At 45.1% G+C, this 16,042-nt stretch overlaps 1 protein-coding gene across 1 annotated transcript; it reads right to left on the bottom strand.

Annotated features, from left to right (window-relative positions):
* Nucleotides 1-37: 37 nt before the first annotated feature.
* On the bottom strand, nucleotides 38-15,618 carry UA08_04403 (hypothetical protein; the record flags this gene model as incomplete). Its single annotated transcript, XM_020266722.1, has 7 exons — nucleotides 38-4,782; nucleotides 4,873-6,934; nucleotides 6,994-8,205; nucleotides 8,265-10,679; nucleotides 10,734-10,882; nucleotides 10,985-11,098; nucleotides 11,292-15,618. The coding sequence occupies 7 exons, from the start codon at nucleotides 15,616-15,618 to the stop codon at nucleotides 38-40; spliced, it is 15,024 nt and encodes a 5,007-aa protein (XP_020120570.1).
* Nucleotides 15,619-16,042: the final 424 nt, after the last annotated feature.

The raw sequence follows: 16,042 nt of genomic DNA, 5'->3' as shown, positions 1-16,042 counted from the left end.
AATCACAATGGAAGGAGGGGGAGGGGATTGTGTAAGATTAACGAACCATATAAATTTCCTTCCATTTCTCCTCTTCTTCCTTGCTGCGTGGACTCCCTAGCCCATCCCTGCCATGAGCATGACTCTTAGCCAACGAGGCACCATGTGTGACTTTCCCCAGTTTTTCTGCTTGCAATGGGACAAAACTGATTCCATGGCCTGTAACCGTCTCTTTTAACTCTTCTTCTTCTAATCCGGGATCTGGTAACTTAAGGAAATTCACAAAGATATCAACACGGATGCCTGTCCAGTTTTTGATCTCTAGCAGTGATACTCCCGAATGATCCACGCGGCTAATCTCATGCAAATCCCTTTGGATCTGATGCGCGCTTTCGATCAAGGGAGAGGACGAACAAGACGACGAAGAAGGGAGTGCCGCAATACGTAACGGTACCATATTCAAAGTAGGAGAAATCATATCTTGTAGTCCTTCGAGATCATATCCTCTGTTGGCCAGATATACACCCACGACGAAATCATCCTCTACTGGGTGATGATTCCCTCCCTTACTTTCCCCATTTGCGAGGCTTTCTGTCAGTAATTCTGAATGTATTTTTGCGTATATTGCCATGAACAAAGATTGTGAACTGAGACCGTGTTGTCGTGCCACCGCCTCTATGCTTTCGATATCCTCAAATAGTCCAGGTTGGTACAAACCGTGCCTACTTTCTTGACCGGAATAGTCATGGTTTGTTTCCAGAACTGGTAAAATACGGGGACGGACTCCTGCGAGGTAAGTCTTCCAGAATTGATGGCGATGAGTATATAGCGAGTGAACATTCTGATATATTATGAATTTGGCAAAGTCCATATTGCCATCCAGTTGCGTATTGACATCAGTACAGATCTGTCCAAGGCAATCGATGATCCTGGGAAGACTAATCGCGTCATAAAGTGCATGGTGGATATGCAGATTTATCACTAGCCCTTGTCCAGTTTCCACCGCGTGTAGAGAAACAGGCCCTGCGGCGACAGAACGCGGGACCGGAGACAAGAACTCGACATCCTCAGTTGTTGCATGCCAGCATATCGAATTATCCAAATTCTTCATAATTACCTGCACCCACGGGGTTTCCCTGTGACCAGTGCGAATGAATGCCGTGCGCAGAATCGGAAGCCGTCTCATCAGAAGCTTCCACCCTTCACTTAACTGAATTTTGTCTAATCCTGCGACCTTATAATAGAAACTCGCGTGAAACAATTGTGGATCTTGTGCGTTTCTAACAAGACAGTAAATTTGTCCTGCGGTGACTGGAAGGATGGTGTCGACCTCCTGCATAGAGATGCCGTTCAATGATAGTAGGTTTCGCATATCAAGCGCGCCTAAAACCTTCTTAAGTATGTACGCATCATCGTCGCTAGAAATATGTTGCTCGATATGCTCTTGTCCCAATTCAGCCACAGCAGCCATTTTATGTATGGATCCGGCTTTCAGCATGGAACTGACCGGTAGAACAATTGCCTGCTTTCTCAATAATGAGCACACCTTGATTGCGCTAATGCTATCAAGTCCCAAATGAAATAGTGTGCTATCCTTTTTGATATCTTCTTGAGCTGTACCTGAGATCACTGAAAGCACTTCGCGAATTTTAGATTCCAGGGTAGTCCACGATGTCGAAACTTCCGACGTGGGAACCTCGCCACCGTTAGGATCTGGTTGTAATTCAATGCGATTCTCATGGAAGAAAGGGCTTCCACATATTCTTATTCCAGTATCAGCAAATTCTATTGTTGGATGCTGTGGCTTAGAAATTACAAGTCGGAAAACTTGGGCCACGCGATCGAGAATATTTGTTGCATCCTTCATGCCAAAACGATCATCTCGAGCTGCGAGACGGCAGATGATTGACTCCTCCAAAAGCTCCATCTCTACTGATAGAGGATAACCTGTGTCTGATTTTCCACTGATAGATTTGTAGATTGGGCTTCGTGATGACGAGAAAGTCGGTCGTTTTTGGTAGATGAATAGTGTGTCAAACAAATTTCCAGCTGCAACTTCACTGCCAGCTTTACGAAGAGGGTAGTGGTGGTGCTCAATCAAAGAATTTAGACTGTTTTGGACATACTTAAGCATTTCCAATCTGGAGCCATGTAAAATAGATCGAAAAACAACTGTGTTCATTGTCGGGAACATGACCTTGTCGGCGTCTGCGTGACTTCGTCCAGAAAGAACAAGCCCGAAACCTACATCAAGACTTTCCACAAAGCTGGCCAGAGTGAGAGTCCAGGTAGCGACACTTAATGCTTGCACTGTTATTCCATATTGTCGGCAGAAGTGCTTAATTGTTTCGCTCGGAATATCAAATAATAATTCTGTTCGATGCACTTCCGATCGATTGCCACCAGGATGTTGCCCAATTGGAAAAGTTCGCGGCTTGAAGTCTTTTAGTGCAGCTGTCCAGAACTGCCTATGGCTTTCTCCAGCTTCATTAAGTATCTGCTCTAGTACTGGCTCATATGATGGACGGGCCACGGTGTTTCCACGATATGCTTCTTCAACGTCGGCGTGCAGAAGGTCAAGCGACCACCCATCGTAAAGAGCATGGGCCATAGAGAGGATAAGATAATATTTATATGCCTTTCGAATTCCATTAACGTAGAAAGCAGGACAAACATCATCGAAGATTTTGGACTGAATAAAATCATTTATGGACGATTGTTGTATATCAATTTCCTGAACATGCCGATGTTTTGGTGGATGCACAACTTGAGCAAAGGACATGGAGAGTTTGGGATCCTCTATCTCCACGAAAGATGTTCGAAGGATAGGATTGGCATTTATAACAGCATCCCAGGATTCCAGTAGTCTTGGGATATCCGTATCTTGCATGACCTCAAAAACCTCAACGCCATAATAATGCTGATATTTTGAAATGAGCATCTCAGCGACCATAGATTCTTGAAGTGCTGTTAAAGGTAGAACCTTGATGGCATCACTCCGTAGTTTGCCAGCCTGCCCTAAGCTTGCTCTGATTTCATCTTCAAGCTGAGCAAGGGAGACATGTGAGATACCATTCGATGAAGTCGTCGATACAGATAACCTTTCTGACATGTTCAAGATTGTTTGGTGTTTCATAATTGAGCTGACAGGAAGATCGATACCACGATGTTTGAGTCGCGAGGATAACCTGATAGCATCAATGCTATCTAGCCCAAGCTCGAATATAGATGTCCCCGGATGCACTGTGCTTATGTCGACTCCCGCAAGATCAGCGACGACATTGCGAACCTCTATCATGACGGAGGACCAATCACTCTCATCTACGGTATTCTCGACTTCCGTTCCATTTGATTGTGGCAGAATATTCGGGTTCGAAATTGATTGACTCGAAGATTCATCTACGTCAGGTAGAGCAGATACGTGATTGAACTGTATATCCTTGGAGATCCTCTCAAAAGTTGACAAAAGTGCTTTCGCCGTATCTGCAGGTACTGCAAAGTCTTGCGATGTTAGGGTTAATATTACAGTATTTGCACTCTGCCTAACCTCGAAAGAGAGGGGGAAGTCAGCAGGTGCATCCGCCGACTCAATCACTGTCCAGATATTTGTTGCGGGAGACGGCGATGCTTTTTTGAGCTCTTTCTGAAATACGAAAAGGGTTTCAAAAAGAGGGTTTCTCGGTCGTCTTCTCGTCCACTTCATAATGTCTCGAAGCGGGGTTTGTTGGAATGGAAGCGCCGATACATGAAATAGATGGCAGGATCTTATGAGGTCAGCTTTGGTCTTCAGGTTATGTAGCGGTATATAACTTGGTATTGTGTTGAAAAGTGGCCCAGTAACAGACTCAATACCAGGAATATCCAGAGCTCTCCCGGAGACCACGATTCCCAGAGGTGGGACAAGAGAAAAGTGTTCTTGTAGTGTGAGAAGCCAGCATGCGTGAAATATGGAGTTTTCCGTCACTTGAAGAGTAGCTTTGATATGCTCATAATCTGGCACTTGGTCCAGGACTCGCGTTAAAGAAATAGACTCAGGTGCAGCGGTTTTGGGTGCATTGAATAGACGCCCGCCTGGGGTGTTGACTAAATGTTCCATCCAAAATTCTCTGGCCCCCGGTGATATTCGTAACGGACCATAGGGTAAAATATCCATGAACTTTGGTATATTCTCCCAAATAGGTTTGCCGTGATATCTCAAAGCCACTTGCTCTAACAATATCGGGAGACTATTGCCATCATAAAGAGCGTGAAATATGTTCAAGCAAAGAAACCTACGATTTGGGGATTTGACGACAACCAATCTCCATAATGCGCAGGAAAAGTCTCGTAGTTCAGTGCGCCACGCGTTCCAGTTATTATCAAATACAAAGGGGATGTCACGCTCGTTCTCTGCATCCATTTCGATCCATGGCAGCTCATCATGCTTCAAAACAATCTGAGCATATCCATTTACCAATGGGGTCATGCGAACCCGAAGAAGCTGGACGCCTATCTGGGTTTCGGCCCAAGCGTTTTTCAATCGACCAAGATCAGTTTCGGGCTTCAATTCGAACCTAAAAGATGAACAGTAGAGACCGCGGAAGCTTTCCAGAAACCGTGCTATCATGCCTTCCTGTAATGGTGTGCAAGGCGCCATATCTTCGATGCTTTGAAGAGAAATACCAATTTTTTCTGCGCCGTTCACGGAGTTTTCATGGACGAATGCCTTCAACTTCTGTTTGATATCTGCGCTTTGCAAATCAGTTGACTTTATGCTCAATGCATTGCTTTTTAATGACGTCGCAATATCCGCAACAGTAGGATCTAATAGTCATTTTATTTGATGTCAGTTCGAAGGGACAACTCTTTTGTTCATTTAAACAAAAATAGGGGAATCACTGTGAATAATCTTACTCCTCATGATCATTGAAACCTGTGCATTTTGATATCCCGCATCTCTAAAATGTTGGGCAAGCCCAATCACTGATATAGAATCAAGTCCGATATCATAGATACTAGTATTTGGAAAGATAGCATCTAAACTTATCTTGGCAAATTGTGCAAGAACTCGAATAACAGCTTGGATATCCTTTTCAATCAATGACCTCGTTTCGTTGGCTGAAGAACTTAACGCCTGAAGACGCTCGAGGGAGAGTGCCGAGAAGAAAGTTTTCAAAGCTTTGACATCAATTTTGTTATTCGGGGTCAATGGTAATGACTTTATAGGAATGAAATGCGTTGGCATCATGTATCCAGGAAGCTTATTTTGAGCCGCTTGCTTGATACATGCGAGGAAGTCGCTGGTTTTTCCGTGGTCATCATTGAGAACCTCGGGCGAATTGGCCGTTTTCGCTTTGTCTGTGGCCTGCTTTTTGTATGAGACGAACACCACAAGCTGCTCCTTCTGCTGACTTGGGTGTTTGATGACCAATGTCGCAACTTCTGATACATCACTTGTGGCCTCTTGAATCACGGCGTTGATCTCCCCAAGCTCCAGTCGTTGCCCTCGAAGTTTCACTTGATCATCAATGCGGCCATTAAATTGGAAACTGCCATCATGCAATATCCTAACAAGGTCACCTGTACGATAGAATCTTTCCTTTTTTCGAAAGTTATCGAGATATTGGAATCTTTCTTGAGTTAGCTCTGGCCGGTTCAAGTAGCCCCGGCCAACCAAAGCACCGGAAACACACAATTCGCCTATGCATCCTCGTAGTACCGGTATATTCGTTCCTGGCTGAAAAACATATGAACCCACGTTGTCAAACTGGGGGCCGATGTTAGACGACTTGCTGTTCTCATCCATTCTTGGAAGCATAGTACAACCGATGGTAACTTCTGTTGGCCCGTAACCATTATAAATGACCTTATGCTTTCCCCATGCCTCAAGAATCTCTTGTTTGAGAGCTTCGCCACCGGTAATAAATACTCCTTTACATAGTGATGGAACCTCTTCAGGGGTAACGAGTTTGGCGAGGCTTGGAGTTAGGTCAATATGCGTGATTTCAAGACGATTGATAGTCCCCGGAAGATCTTGGAACAAGACATCTCGAGGACAAGATGTGACGCAGATCCCCACACTCCAGCTCCAATATTGCTCCAGTACACTGACATCAAAGTGAAAAGAAGCGAATTGCAACCAACGGGATTCTTGGTTCCAGTGCGGGCTGAAAAGCCTCGTGAAAGCTTCCATCGCCTGTACGGCATTTTCATGCGTTATTTCACATCCTTTCGGTGTCCCTGTCGTGCCTGATGTATAAAGGCAGTAACAGGTATCCTGAGGATCAATGTTTGTCGAAAGGTCAAGTGGATCTGACGACATTTCATTCAATGAATTGAGCTGCTGGTCCAGTGCAATAACCTCGGCTCCGGTCAATGATTGCAATTCTTCATGCCGGTCTGAAGCACATAAAACAACGCGAGCACCCGAGTCCTCGATTATGAACTGCTTCCTGGCAAACGGAGCGGTGGGGTCTAGGGCTACATATGCATGACCGCTTTTCAGCACTCCAAGAATAGCGAAATAAGCTGATGGGCATTTATCGAAACAAATTGCTACCAGGCCGCTTGTCTCAGTTTTGAGAGATTGCAGAAGCCTTGCAACCTTGTTACCCATCTGATCAAGTTCACGATATGTCCAAGATTCTTTCCTCATTTCTTCTGGAAGGACGCTCGAAACGAATTCAAGCGCGGTTTTATCGGGCAATTCTCGTGCCGTTTTCTCAACGTACTCATGCAATAGTGAGATAGGAGACGGTATGTACTTTTCTTTAGCAGGTGTGACAGAAAGTAGGTCAGGGTGTAAAGCTGAGATGTCCATGCTATCTGAGTCTTCCATAAACAGACAGCCTACCAGGAGAGAATCCAATTGCCTTAACATAAGACCAGCCTGCTCCTGAGGGATAATGTCACTTCTGCATGTCAGACGTAGTGCTAAACTGTCTCCCTCGAGAACCATTTCTACGGATAATGGGTACTGCGAGGGGGTTAGTATGTTTGTTCATGATTGGAAGACATGCATCGAAATTAGCTCACATCAATTTTAGCATACTCGTCAGCAACTTCCCACAACTGAGACTCTGTTTCCTTACGAGATAACTTCTGGTAAACAAAGAGTGTATCTATGAGGGGGCCTTCATGTTTGAGTAGCCTTTGAATTCGGGACAGTGGTGTAAACTGATTCTTCAGGAGCAGAGCATTTGTTCTCATGATAGATGAAACAAGCTCTTTATTGCTCCGCTGAACATGGCATTGGATTGGAACAGTCACTAGACAAGGAAAGACTGCGTTTTCAGCATGGCGATCAATGTCACGGCCAGAGAAGACCACACCGAAAGAAACATTAGTTTCTCCTAGATAATTCGATAAAAGCCTGGCATATGCTGCCTGGCCTGCAGCTTGCAAGGAAACTCCAAGGCTTTTGCACCGTTGCTTAATAGTGTTCAGTGATTTTGAGGCATATTGACTTTTCACAACCATATTAGAATTGCGAATGTTGAAAGGGGTCAGGTTCGGAAATTTGGTAGCTTGAAATTGTGATTCCATCGTACTCCAAAAGGCATCTGCACCAGAATCTGTTTGAGATGATGCAGCGTTGAGGATATGACCCAATATAGGTGTAATAGGCACTGGCAATGAAAGAGGCTCGGAACCTTTATACACTTCAGCTACTTCACAGAGTACCAAGTCCAGAGACTGCGCATCATATATGGCATGCATAGCTGTCAATTCGACTTGCATCTGAAATTGGGAATGCTGCAAAGCAAGCTTCCATGGCGGTAAATGCATATTCTTAAAAATCAAGCGTGCTTGATGTTGATATTCTTCTTCTGACGGTGTTTGGTTGCGTTCAATCCATGGTAGAGTGGCATACTTCTCGGTATATGTTATCATTGCGAAAGGAGACTTCGGATCTTTCAGGTGTATAAAACCAGTTCGCAACATTTCATGGCGGGCCATAACCCTGGACCAGGCATCTTTCAAGCGCAGGATGTCTAAATTTTCCTTCATCTTTAAAACAAGACGATTGAGATATAACTCTCCTTTAGACTCTGTGAATTTTGCAAGCATTCCGGACTGCATTGAGCTGCATGGCCGTATTGACTCAATACATGACCCCTCGATTGCTAGTTTCTTTAAAATTTGATGCTTATACTCCAACTCAAATGATTGGAAATCGAACGACTGCAATGGCATTCCACTAGTTGGCTTATGCAGTAACTCCGCAATCTGGCTCATACTCGGTTTCTATAGCTCCATATTTAGTTTGCTTCTAAACAATCACAAGGTTCTTCTTCGAAGCTTACCTCTAGAATATCTGCGGCTGACACTGCATATCCCTTGTCTTTCAGTATCCTTGAAATTTGCACGGCATTGATGCTATCAAGCCCCAGTTGAAATATAGTAGTCTCGCGCTTGATGGTGCCCTGTTCATATTTGGACAAAACAGACATGACGTCTCTGACTAGGGTTTCTTCGCCTGATAACTCCAGAATCCCAGCCATCACATGCGATGGTGATGTCACATTCTCTGTTGTCGAGTCCATGATCCTTAGTTCTTTTGCTATCCGCACAACTGACGGTAGCTTCCCACCTTGGCTAAACAATTTGTCAAGGCCTCGGGTCAACGGATACTTTATCGTATGAAATACTAGATCGATAAAGTCGTCCACGATCATACGTGCATCAGCAGATGGCACTTGAGAAGCGTCTGTATGGAGATGTATAGATATGTTGTTAAGCCTTGTCGACGGTATGACCTCAAGAATGATAGGGAAATCCATCTCCCCTTCTTCTGATACCAGTCTCCATAATTCGGGTTTCATATCCCTTGCAGGGCGCTGGAAAAGGACGATTGAGTCGAAGAGAGGTCTACCCTGTCGCGAGAATTTCTTCTGAATATCTCGCAGTGACGTGTGTTGATGGGCTAGTATGTCGGCATTGGCTTTCTGTGCTGTTCTCACCACATCGATATTCAGAGCATTAGGTGATATTTGGACACGAATAGGGAGTACATTGAAGCATGGCCCAATTATGTCTTCCACTCCATCTAGGAGCGCTGTCCTACCGCTTACAACAGTTCCAAAACAGATATCAGAAGAGTTCGTATAGAGTGACAAAAGTCGCGCCCATGAGGCATGGAGCACAGTTAGTGGTGTCACAGATAGATTCTTGCAGGCTGTCTCGAAATTTGTCAGGGTAATGCCAAGGTCCTGCTGAAATATCTCGAATTGAGGACCTTCTTCCGGTGCTGCTCGCTGGGAGCAAATATGTGACACGGAAATGTCACGTAAATATTCGACCCAGAAGGAGCCATGCTCCGTATGGTTTTCTGCTAACATATAGTCGACGAATTGGTGGAACTGGATTGCGGGGGGCAAGGAACTTCCTTCATAGGCATCTTCAATCTCCTTGAAAAGCAATGACATTGCTTCGCCGTCATGTATCGCATGGTGGATGGAGACGAGCAGAAATTTTTGCTTTGTGCAAGTATCGGTAACGACTGAGATAGAGTATGGAACTCTATATGGTTCATGTATGTGTTGTGCGAGAGCCGACTTCTGATTCCTTAGTTCAACATTCATGTCTGTTGTTTCAACTGAGATGAAGGGCAACGAGATGCTTTCTAGGATGACTTGTGCGAATGAGTATCTGGCGTCACTGGTGCCAACGAAACATGTCCGCAGAATCCCATGTCTGCAAACCATTTGTTGTAAGACATCACGAAGTCTTCCAGCGTCTCCATAGAATTCGAGCAAAATATGATTCCAATAAACATGTTTATCATGCGAAGCTGTGCGCGAAAGCATCGCTTCCTGCAAGGCAGTACAAGGAATGACTGATTCAACTTTGAGGTTCGCTATCTTTTCAAAATCGACTATAATTTTCTGGACAATATCATCCTCGAAAAAGCCGCTTTTTCTTAGTGCTGGAAGACCGATTGAACCATCCCTTTCATCTTTCGCTCTCTCTATAGCTTTTGCTAGCTCACCAATGGAGCTATTGCGCAAAATTAGAGAGATATCGATTTGGCCAAACCCGGATTCTCTAAGCCTCTTCGACACATATATAGCAGATAATGAGTCGAGACCTATGCTATATAGGGAAGTATTCACTCTGAGATGTTCCAACGGTGTCTGAGTAGCTTGGGAGATAATCCTTGCTATTCCTTCTTCGGCTGATGTCAAATTGTCCGTAACTGAGATCGGCCTTGAGCGCGAGTATCGATGTAGATCGTCTGGAGTCAGTAAATGGAATTTTTCCGTCAATTTTTTGGTGTCAATTTTCTTTACCGCTGTCATCGGAATCAATGCAATAGGTATCAAGGAAGATGGAATCATGTAAGGCGGTAATTTGGCAGACAAGTCTTCGTAGAGACGGTTTATCAAAACCGTTAGCTCATCGTCAAACTCGTGTTCTGTGAACCTCGAACGCTCTGGAATGAAGAAAGATATAAGTTGTTCTTGGCCCTTATCCTTGTTACTAACAATCATCGAAGTACAATCCCGGGTCTTCTCATTGTGTAAGATCACATTGCTAATCTCTCCCAGTTCAATCCTCTGGCCGCGCAACTTGACTTGGTCATCTCTACGACCTGTAAACATTAAGGAGCCATCTGACAACAGCCGTCCAAAATCTCCAGACCGATACACTCTGCCGAAATTAGGGTGATCGAGGAACCTTTCTTTTGTCAAATCGGGCTGTTTGAGGTATTGCTCGCCCTAATCCGTTGTTAGCGAGTCCTTTGCTTAAAGAAATTTAGATACCGATCTTACAACTTGGTCACCGCCGAAGCAGAATTCACCCACAGCTCCTCTAGGTAGGAGGGTAAAATCAGAGCCACCGGAGATGACAAATGCCGAGGTATTTTTCAATGGCTTTCCTATATTCCTTAGATCATCGAACATAGAGACATTAGGATTGACTGTGCAAATGTTTGTAGTCTCGCATGGACCGTAGCCTGCGAGTTGGCTAATTAGCCCTAATCCTTCCCATTTCCCCACATATCTCTCTCAACAAGTCTCACCTTGATATAAGCCTTTTCCTGCCCAGTCTTGGTGGACTTTCGCTGTCAAACCCTCGCCAGCTGTGACTAAAACCCTCACTTCTGGTACATTTTCAGGGCGAATTAAACCGGCTACTGTTGGTGTGAGACTCAGATGGGTTATGTGCATATTTCTGATGACGGCCTCAATGTCACGGAACATTATGTCGTTTGTGGCCGAGCAAAGAGTCATCCCAGTATTCCATGCGAAAAATATTTCAAAGACCGAGACTCGAAGAATGTCAATGTATTTCTCACTTGAATATACGACTCTAGATAAGAGGCTTACCATCAAAGGCCTGAGAGCAAGCTTGTAGAATCTTGGCACTTGGTCCAGTAGGATAAATTTCAGTGAGCGTTGCAATGTTGCTTTGCAGATTGTGGTGAGTTATGGCAACTCCTTTGGGTTCTCCTGTGCTTCCAGATGTGAAGACTACATATGCGGTATTAGAGACTTGATGGACGACGGTCACGTTTTCGTCAGGATATTGTTCCATAAACGTGCAAGTTTCCAGTTCTAAAGTTTGAAACCAAACTAGAGATCCTAAATCGGCGAGGACACTGGAATCGATAATACCTAACTTCGGTTTCGTTTCGTTTAGAACGACACGAATCCTTTCAATGGGAGTTGAAAGTGTCAAAGGTACATAGCCTGCGGCGATCTTGACAATTGCCAGTATTGAGACATATAATTCGATGGATTTGTCCAAGATAACTGCAACCAAGTCCCCACTTGAAACACCACTGCTGAGCAGATGTTGAGCGAGACGATTGCTTCGAGAATTGAGATCGTAGTAAGTAAGAGTCTCGAGATGGATTGTTCCTGTATCCGGATCAAGGGAATGAATAAACTCAATAGCATTTCGCATAGGTTCATTGGCAGCAATTTGCTCGACTTGGTAAGCCAAATGCGCGAGATTGTTGAAATGCGTAAAGTGATCATTCTCTATTGATAAAACAGAAGAAGGAAGCTGTTCATTGACGGAGCTGAGTAGGGCCTCTGGTGAGCGAATAAAAATTTCGGCAATCGCATCAATTTGCTTGAGTAGTAGATGGACTTGGGCTGCCGGAAAAGTAGATTCGTCAAAAGTAGCTGTAGCTGTTATTTTTCCATCATTTGGTTCCAATTCAATGGTCAAGGGGAACTCTAAATAATCTGCAGATGCAACCTGCTCGAAGGATGTATATGACTCCAAAGACTCTAACGAAGTCTCCTGCCAAACAAGGAGAGATTCGAATAGATTGTTGCTTTTTTCTACCCCGGAAATTTTCTTGATTTCACGGAGCGACAGGTCTCCGTATTGCAGTGCCTTGCGGTTATCTCTTTGGATAACGGTTAGAAGGTCGGAAATCGTTCGCACCCATGAGAGATTGACCCTGTTTGGCAATATACGAAGACACGGCCCTATTATTGCTTCGATGCCATCGACAGGTGCAGTTCGACCAGAGAATACTGTACCTAGAATCACGTCCTGCGAGTCGAGATAGAATGATAGAACATATGCAAGTGAAGCTTGGAAAAAGACTTGACGACCTATCGACAAAGACTGAGCCTGTGCCCCAAGCTCTGGCAAAGAAACATTGAGATCAAGGTTAAATCTGCTACTTCTTTTCGTTAAGCCATGTCGACCGTGAAAATTCGGAAATTTCAATGCGACTGCACCCTGAAGATAGTTAGCCCAGTATGATTTAGACTTCACGGCTGAATCTGACGTGGCTAATGTCATATAATGCTTCACTATGGCTGAGTATGATGGTCTGGGAACCAAAGGCTCCTTAGCTAAAGCGAATTGAAGATCATTTAGCAGAAGTTCCCAAGACCAACCGTCATAGATAGCATGGTGTAATTGAAGTAGACTTCGCACTGATGACTCATCTTGGATGAATTGTACTTTGAATGGAGTGAGAATATTAGAACTAGTATCCATTCTCCAGTCATAATTGAACGCTGTTGTCTCTTGGAAGTAGGTGGTCATATTAAAATTATTCCATATGACTTGACAAAAGGGATGACCAGGTAGGTCAAGCAATAAGAACGCAGATCGTAGCATCTCATTGTTTTCTATCAGTTTGCAAAATGCTTGGTTTATGCGTGCCAGATCAAGACTTTTCGAAAACTTGAGCTCAATCCAGTTGCAGTATGCTTTACCGTCCCGGAGCGACTCTGAGAGCATCGCAAGTTGGGTATCGGAACATAGTTCAATTCTTTCAATTTGAGACTGAAGGTTCTCTGAGCTGAGCTCTTCATAACCTGCTGTGACCACGGACGTCGAGGTATTCCTGCTCATTTGAGGTGCTATATCTGATATTTTTCTGGTACCTCGAGCAAGATCCCAAATTCCACTCACAGAATCTGCAGCAAGCAGTTCACTGACGTCCAAATTGATCCCAATATCCCGTAACTTGGCTGCTAATTTGATGCCTTTCAGGGAATCCAGTCCTGCTGCTGAAAGGCTATCGGTCGATGTATCAACAACTTTATTAACGACCTCGGCAATTTTTTCCTCCAGTGGGTCTCGAAAAGACCAGTTTCTCTCCACAAAGGTTTCTTTTTGGTTTCTGGTGTACTCAGCTTCCAGAGCCTTTCTGTTTATTTTTCCAGATTCGAGTTGCGGGAATTCGTTAACGATTACAAAGTCCCCAGGAACCATGTAACCGGGCAACTTTCCCTGGCAGAAATTTCGAATCTCACTAGGGTGGATGGCATCCTCCACTTCAGCAAGCAGCCATGCGATTAAGATCCCACTGACAGCTCCCACAACTGTGCTGCGAATTCCTGGGGCCATGGAGACCACGCTTTCGATCTCTCCAAGCTCCACGCGTTGACCCCTCAACTTGATCTGACCCGTAGATACACGGCCAAAGCATTCGATGTCTCCGTTTGGTAGAAATCGTGCTTTGTCACCGGTGCGGTATAAACGCCCATACTTTTTGCTGCAGATAAAAGCTTTAGAATTCTCTATAGGACGGTTAATATAACCATCAGCTAGCTGTGACCCGCCAACTACCAGCTCTCCAATTTGACCAATAGGTAAGATCGCAGGCTCAAATAAAGACTGTGAATCGTCGAGGGATACTACAAAAGCAGAGACAGTGTTTAGGGGCTGGCCGATCAAGTTTACTCTTGAGTCAGAATGGAAACCTGGCGCAGCTGTGCAGTGTATCGCTGCCTCAGTCGGACCATACATTCCATGAAGTATCCCATCTTGCGTTTGCGAGGATCCAAATTCTTCGACAACCCGTTTCGTCAGCATTTCACCAATGGTGAGAAGTACCTTGAGAGACGGTACGCTCTTGCGACTACGCAGAAGCTCTCCAGCCACAGTTGGTGTCAGCTCAGCAGCATCTACCTGCATTTCTGAGATAATTTTAGGCAGCTCTAGAAGCATGTTGCTTCGCTCTGAGCCAACAAGCGTGGCTCCTCTAAACCAGGGGAAAAATACTTCGAACACTGAGACATCGAAAGTTGGCGAGGCAAATTGGATAAACCTCCTAAATGATGGAATAAGACCGTCGTGTGCGAGTAACGACTGCGTAGCTGCCCGATGTGAGATGGCCACGCCTTTCGGTCGACCTGTTGAACCGGAGGTGTACATGACATAGGCAAGATCTTCCGGAAAGAGGACGGGTTCTTGCCAAATGTTCGGGGATGGTTCTAATTCAGGACTATCCATGAATAGAAGTGAAACATTCGTTGCGCTGGCTATCTTCTTTTTGAATGTGCTATGAGTCACTACCATATCCGCTGAGACGTCCTTTAGGATAAAACGAATTCGATCTTCTGGCGCATCCGTGCTAAGTGGACAGAAAGCCGCACCCGCCTTCAAAATCGCTAGCCATGCGATATACAACTCGACTGACTGGGCGAGAAGCACAGGAATAATGCGGCCCGTTAGTTTCGGACGCGGAGGCCCGAGAGTATGAGTTATACGTTTTGCCATCTGCGTCGAGAGGCAATCCAACTCATGAAAAGACAGACTCTGAACAGATTCATCGTGATCGAGAAAATCTAAGGCTGGAAGATCCCGTAGTCCGTGACTGAAAGCGAGCTGATGGAGAAATTGAGGACCCGGCAACACGTGAGGATGGTGGTTAGCTATGGACAATCGCAAATCTTGGTCCAAGCTAGTAGTATTCGATGGTATGATAGACTGAGCAAACCTTCGCATGAAACGCGACAATTGTAATCCAATCTGCTCTAGGTGAATCTGTAGGATTCCGACTTCAGATCGTAAAACACCACAACCTGCGGCCATATCAATGTCAAAAGACAATGAACACTTGCCTGTGACTCGGCCTGCATCCGATTGCAAGATGCCATCCTCTCCTTCTAGTCTGATGGTGTTAACGGCGGTGTAAGGCGTCTCTCCCATCTCCGGCAAAGATATGGGGTCAAAACTCTCTTCCGCCAGGATAACTTTGACTGCTCGCTGGTTCAGAGCGAATACAGGCAGTTCGTCGCCGGTGTATGCATGTAAAAGGGCCGCCCATGACAGCACCACTGTCTCAACTGAGATGCCGGGCGCTCCATCGATATAGGCCCACGAGAGGTTTGTCTGTGTGGCGTTGTCTCCAGTTGGATAAATATCTGGGATCTGGGTGAATCTGTTGTCCATGATGGCAACCCTCTCCCATTGGGCTGGCTGATGATGTTAGAGGTTCTTGAACTATCCTATCCACGCATGTCATGCAACAATCTGAGAAGGAGGGAGAATAGACAGAGACAACGTGAGCAGAATAAGCTATCAAGCCATCCCCACTGAGGGGTAGTGAGGTAGGAGGGCTGTTGGCTGTTGGCTGTTGGCTGTAGCGATGAGGTTTTCTGTGAAAATTGACGAAATGACGACGGGAAACACGTATTGATACATAGTTTAGTTTACATACGGGAAGGAGCCTGGAGGTTACGCCGTCACCGAGAGGGGAAGGTGCGACAACGGGGATCGTGATTTCCCAGAAAATTACACAGCGCGGTTAATTATTAATTACGTCGGCGCAAAGATGCGAAACCTGCCAGGCTCGCTCGACTACAACTTGCTTTGC

This window comes from Talaromyces atroroseus, assembly GCF_001907595.1.
Source record: "Talaromyces atroroseus strain IBT 11181 chromosome Unknown scaffold_4, whole genome shotgun sequence".
Classification (NCBI taxonomy): domain Eukaryota; kingdom Fungi; phylum Ascomycota; class Eurotiomycetes; order Eurotiales; family Trichocomaceae; genus Talaromyces; species Talaromyces atroroseus.
This window is presented reverse-complemented; position numbering and strand designations above follow the sequence as displayed.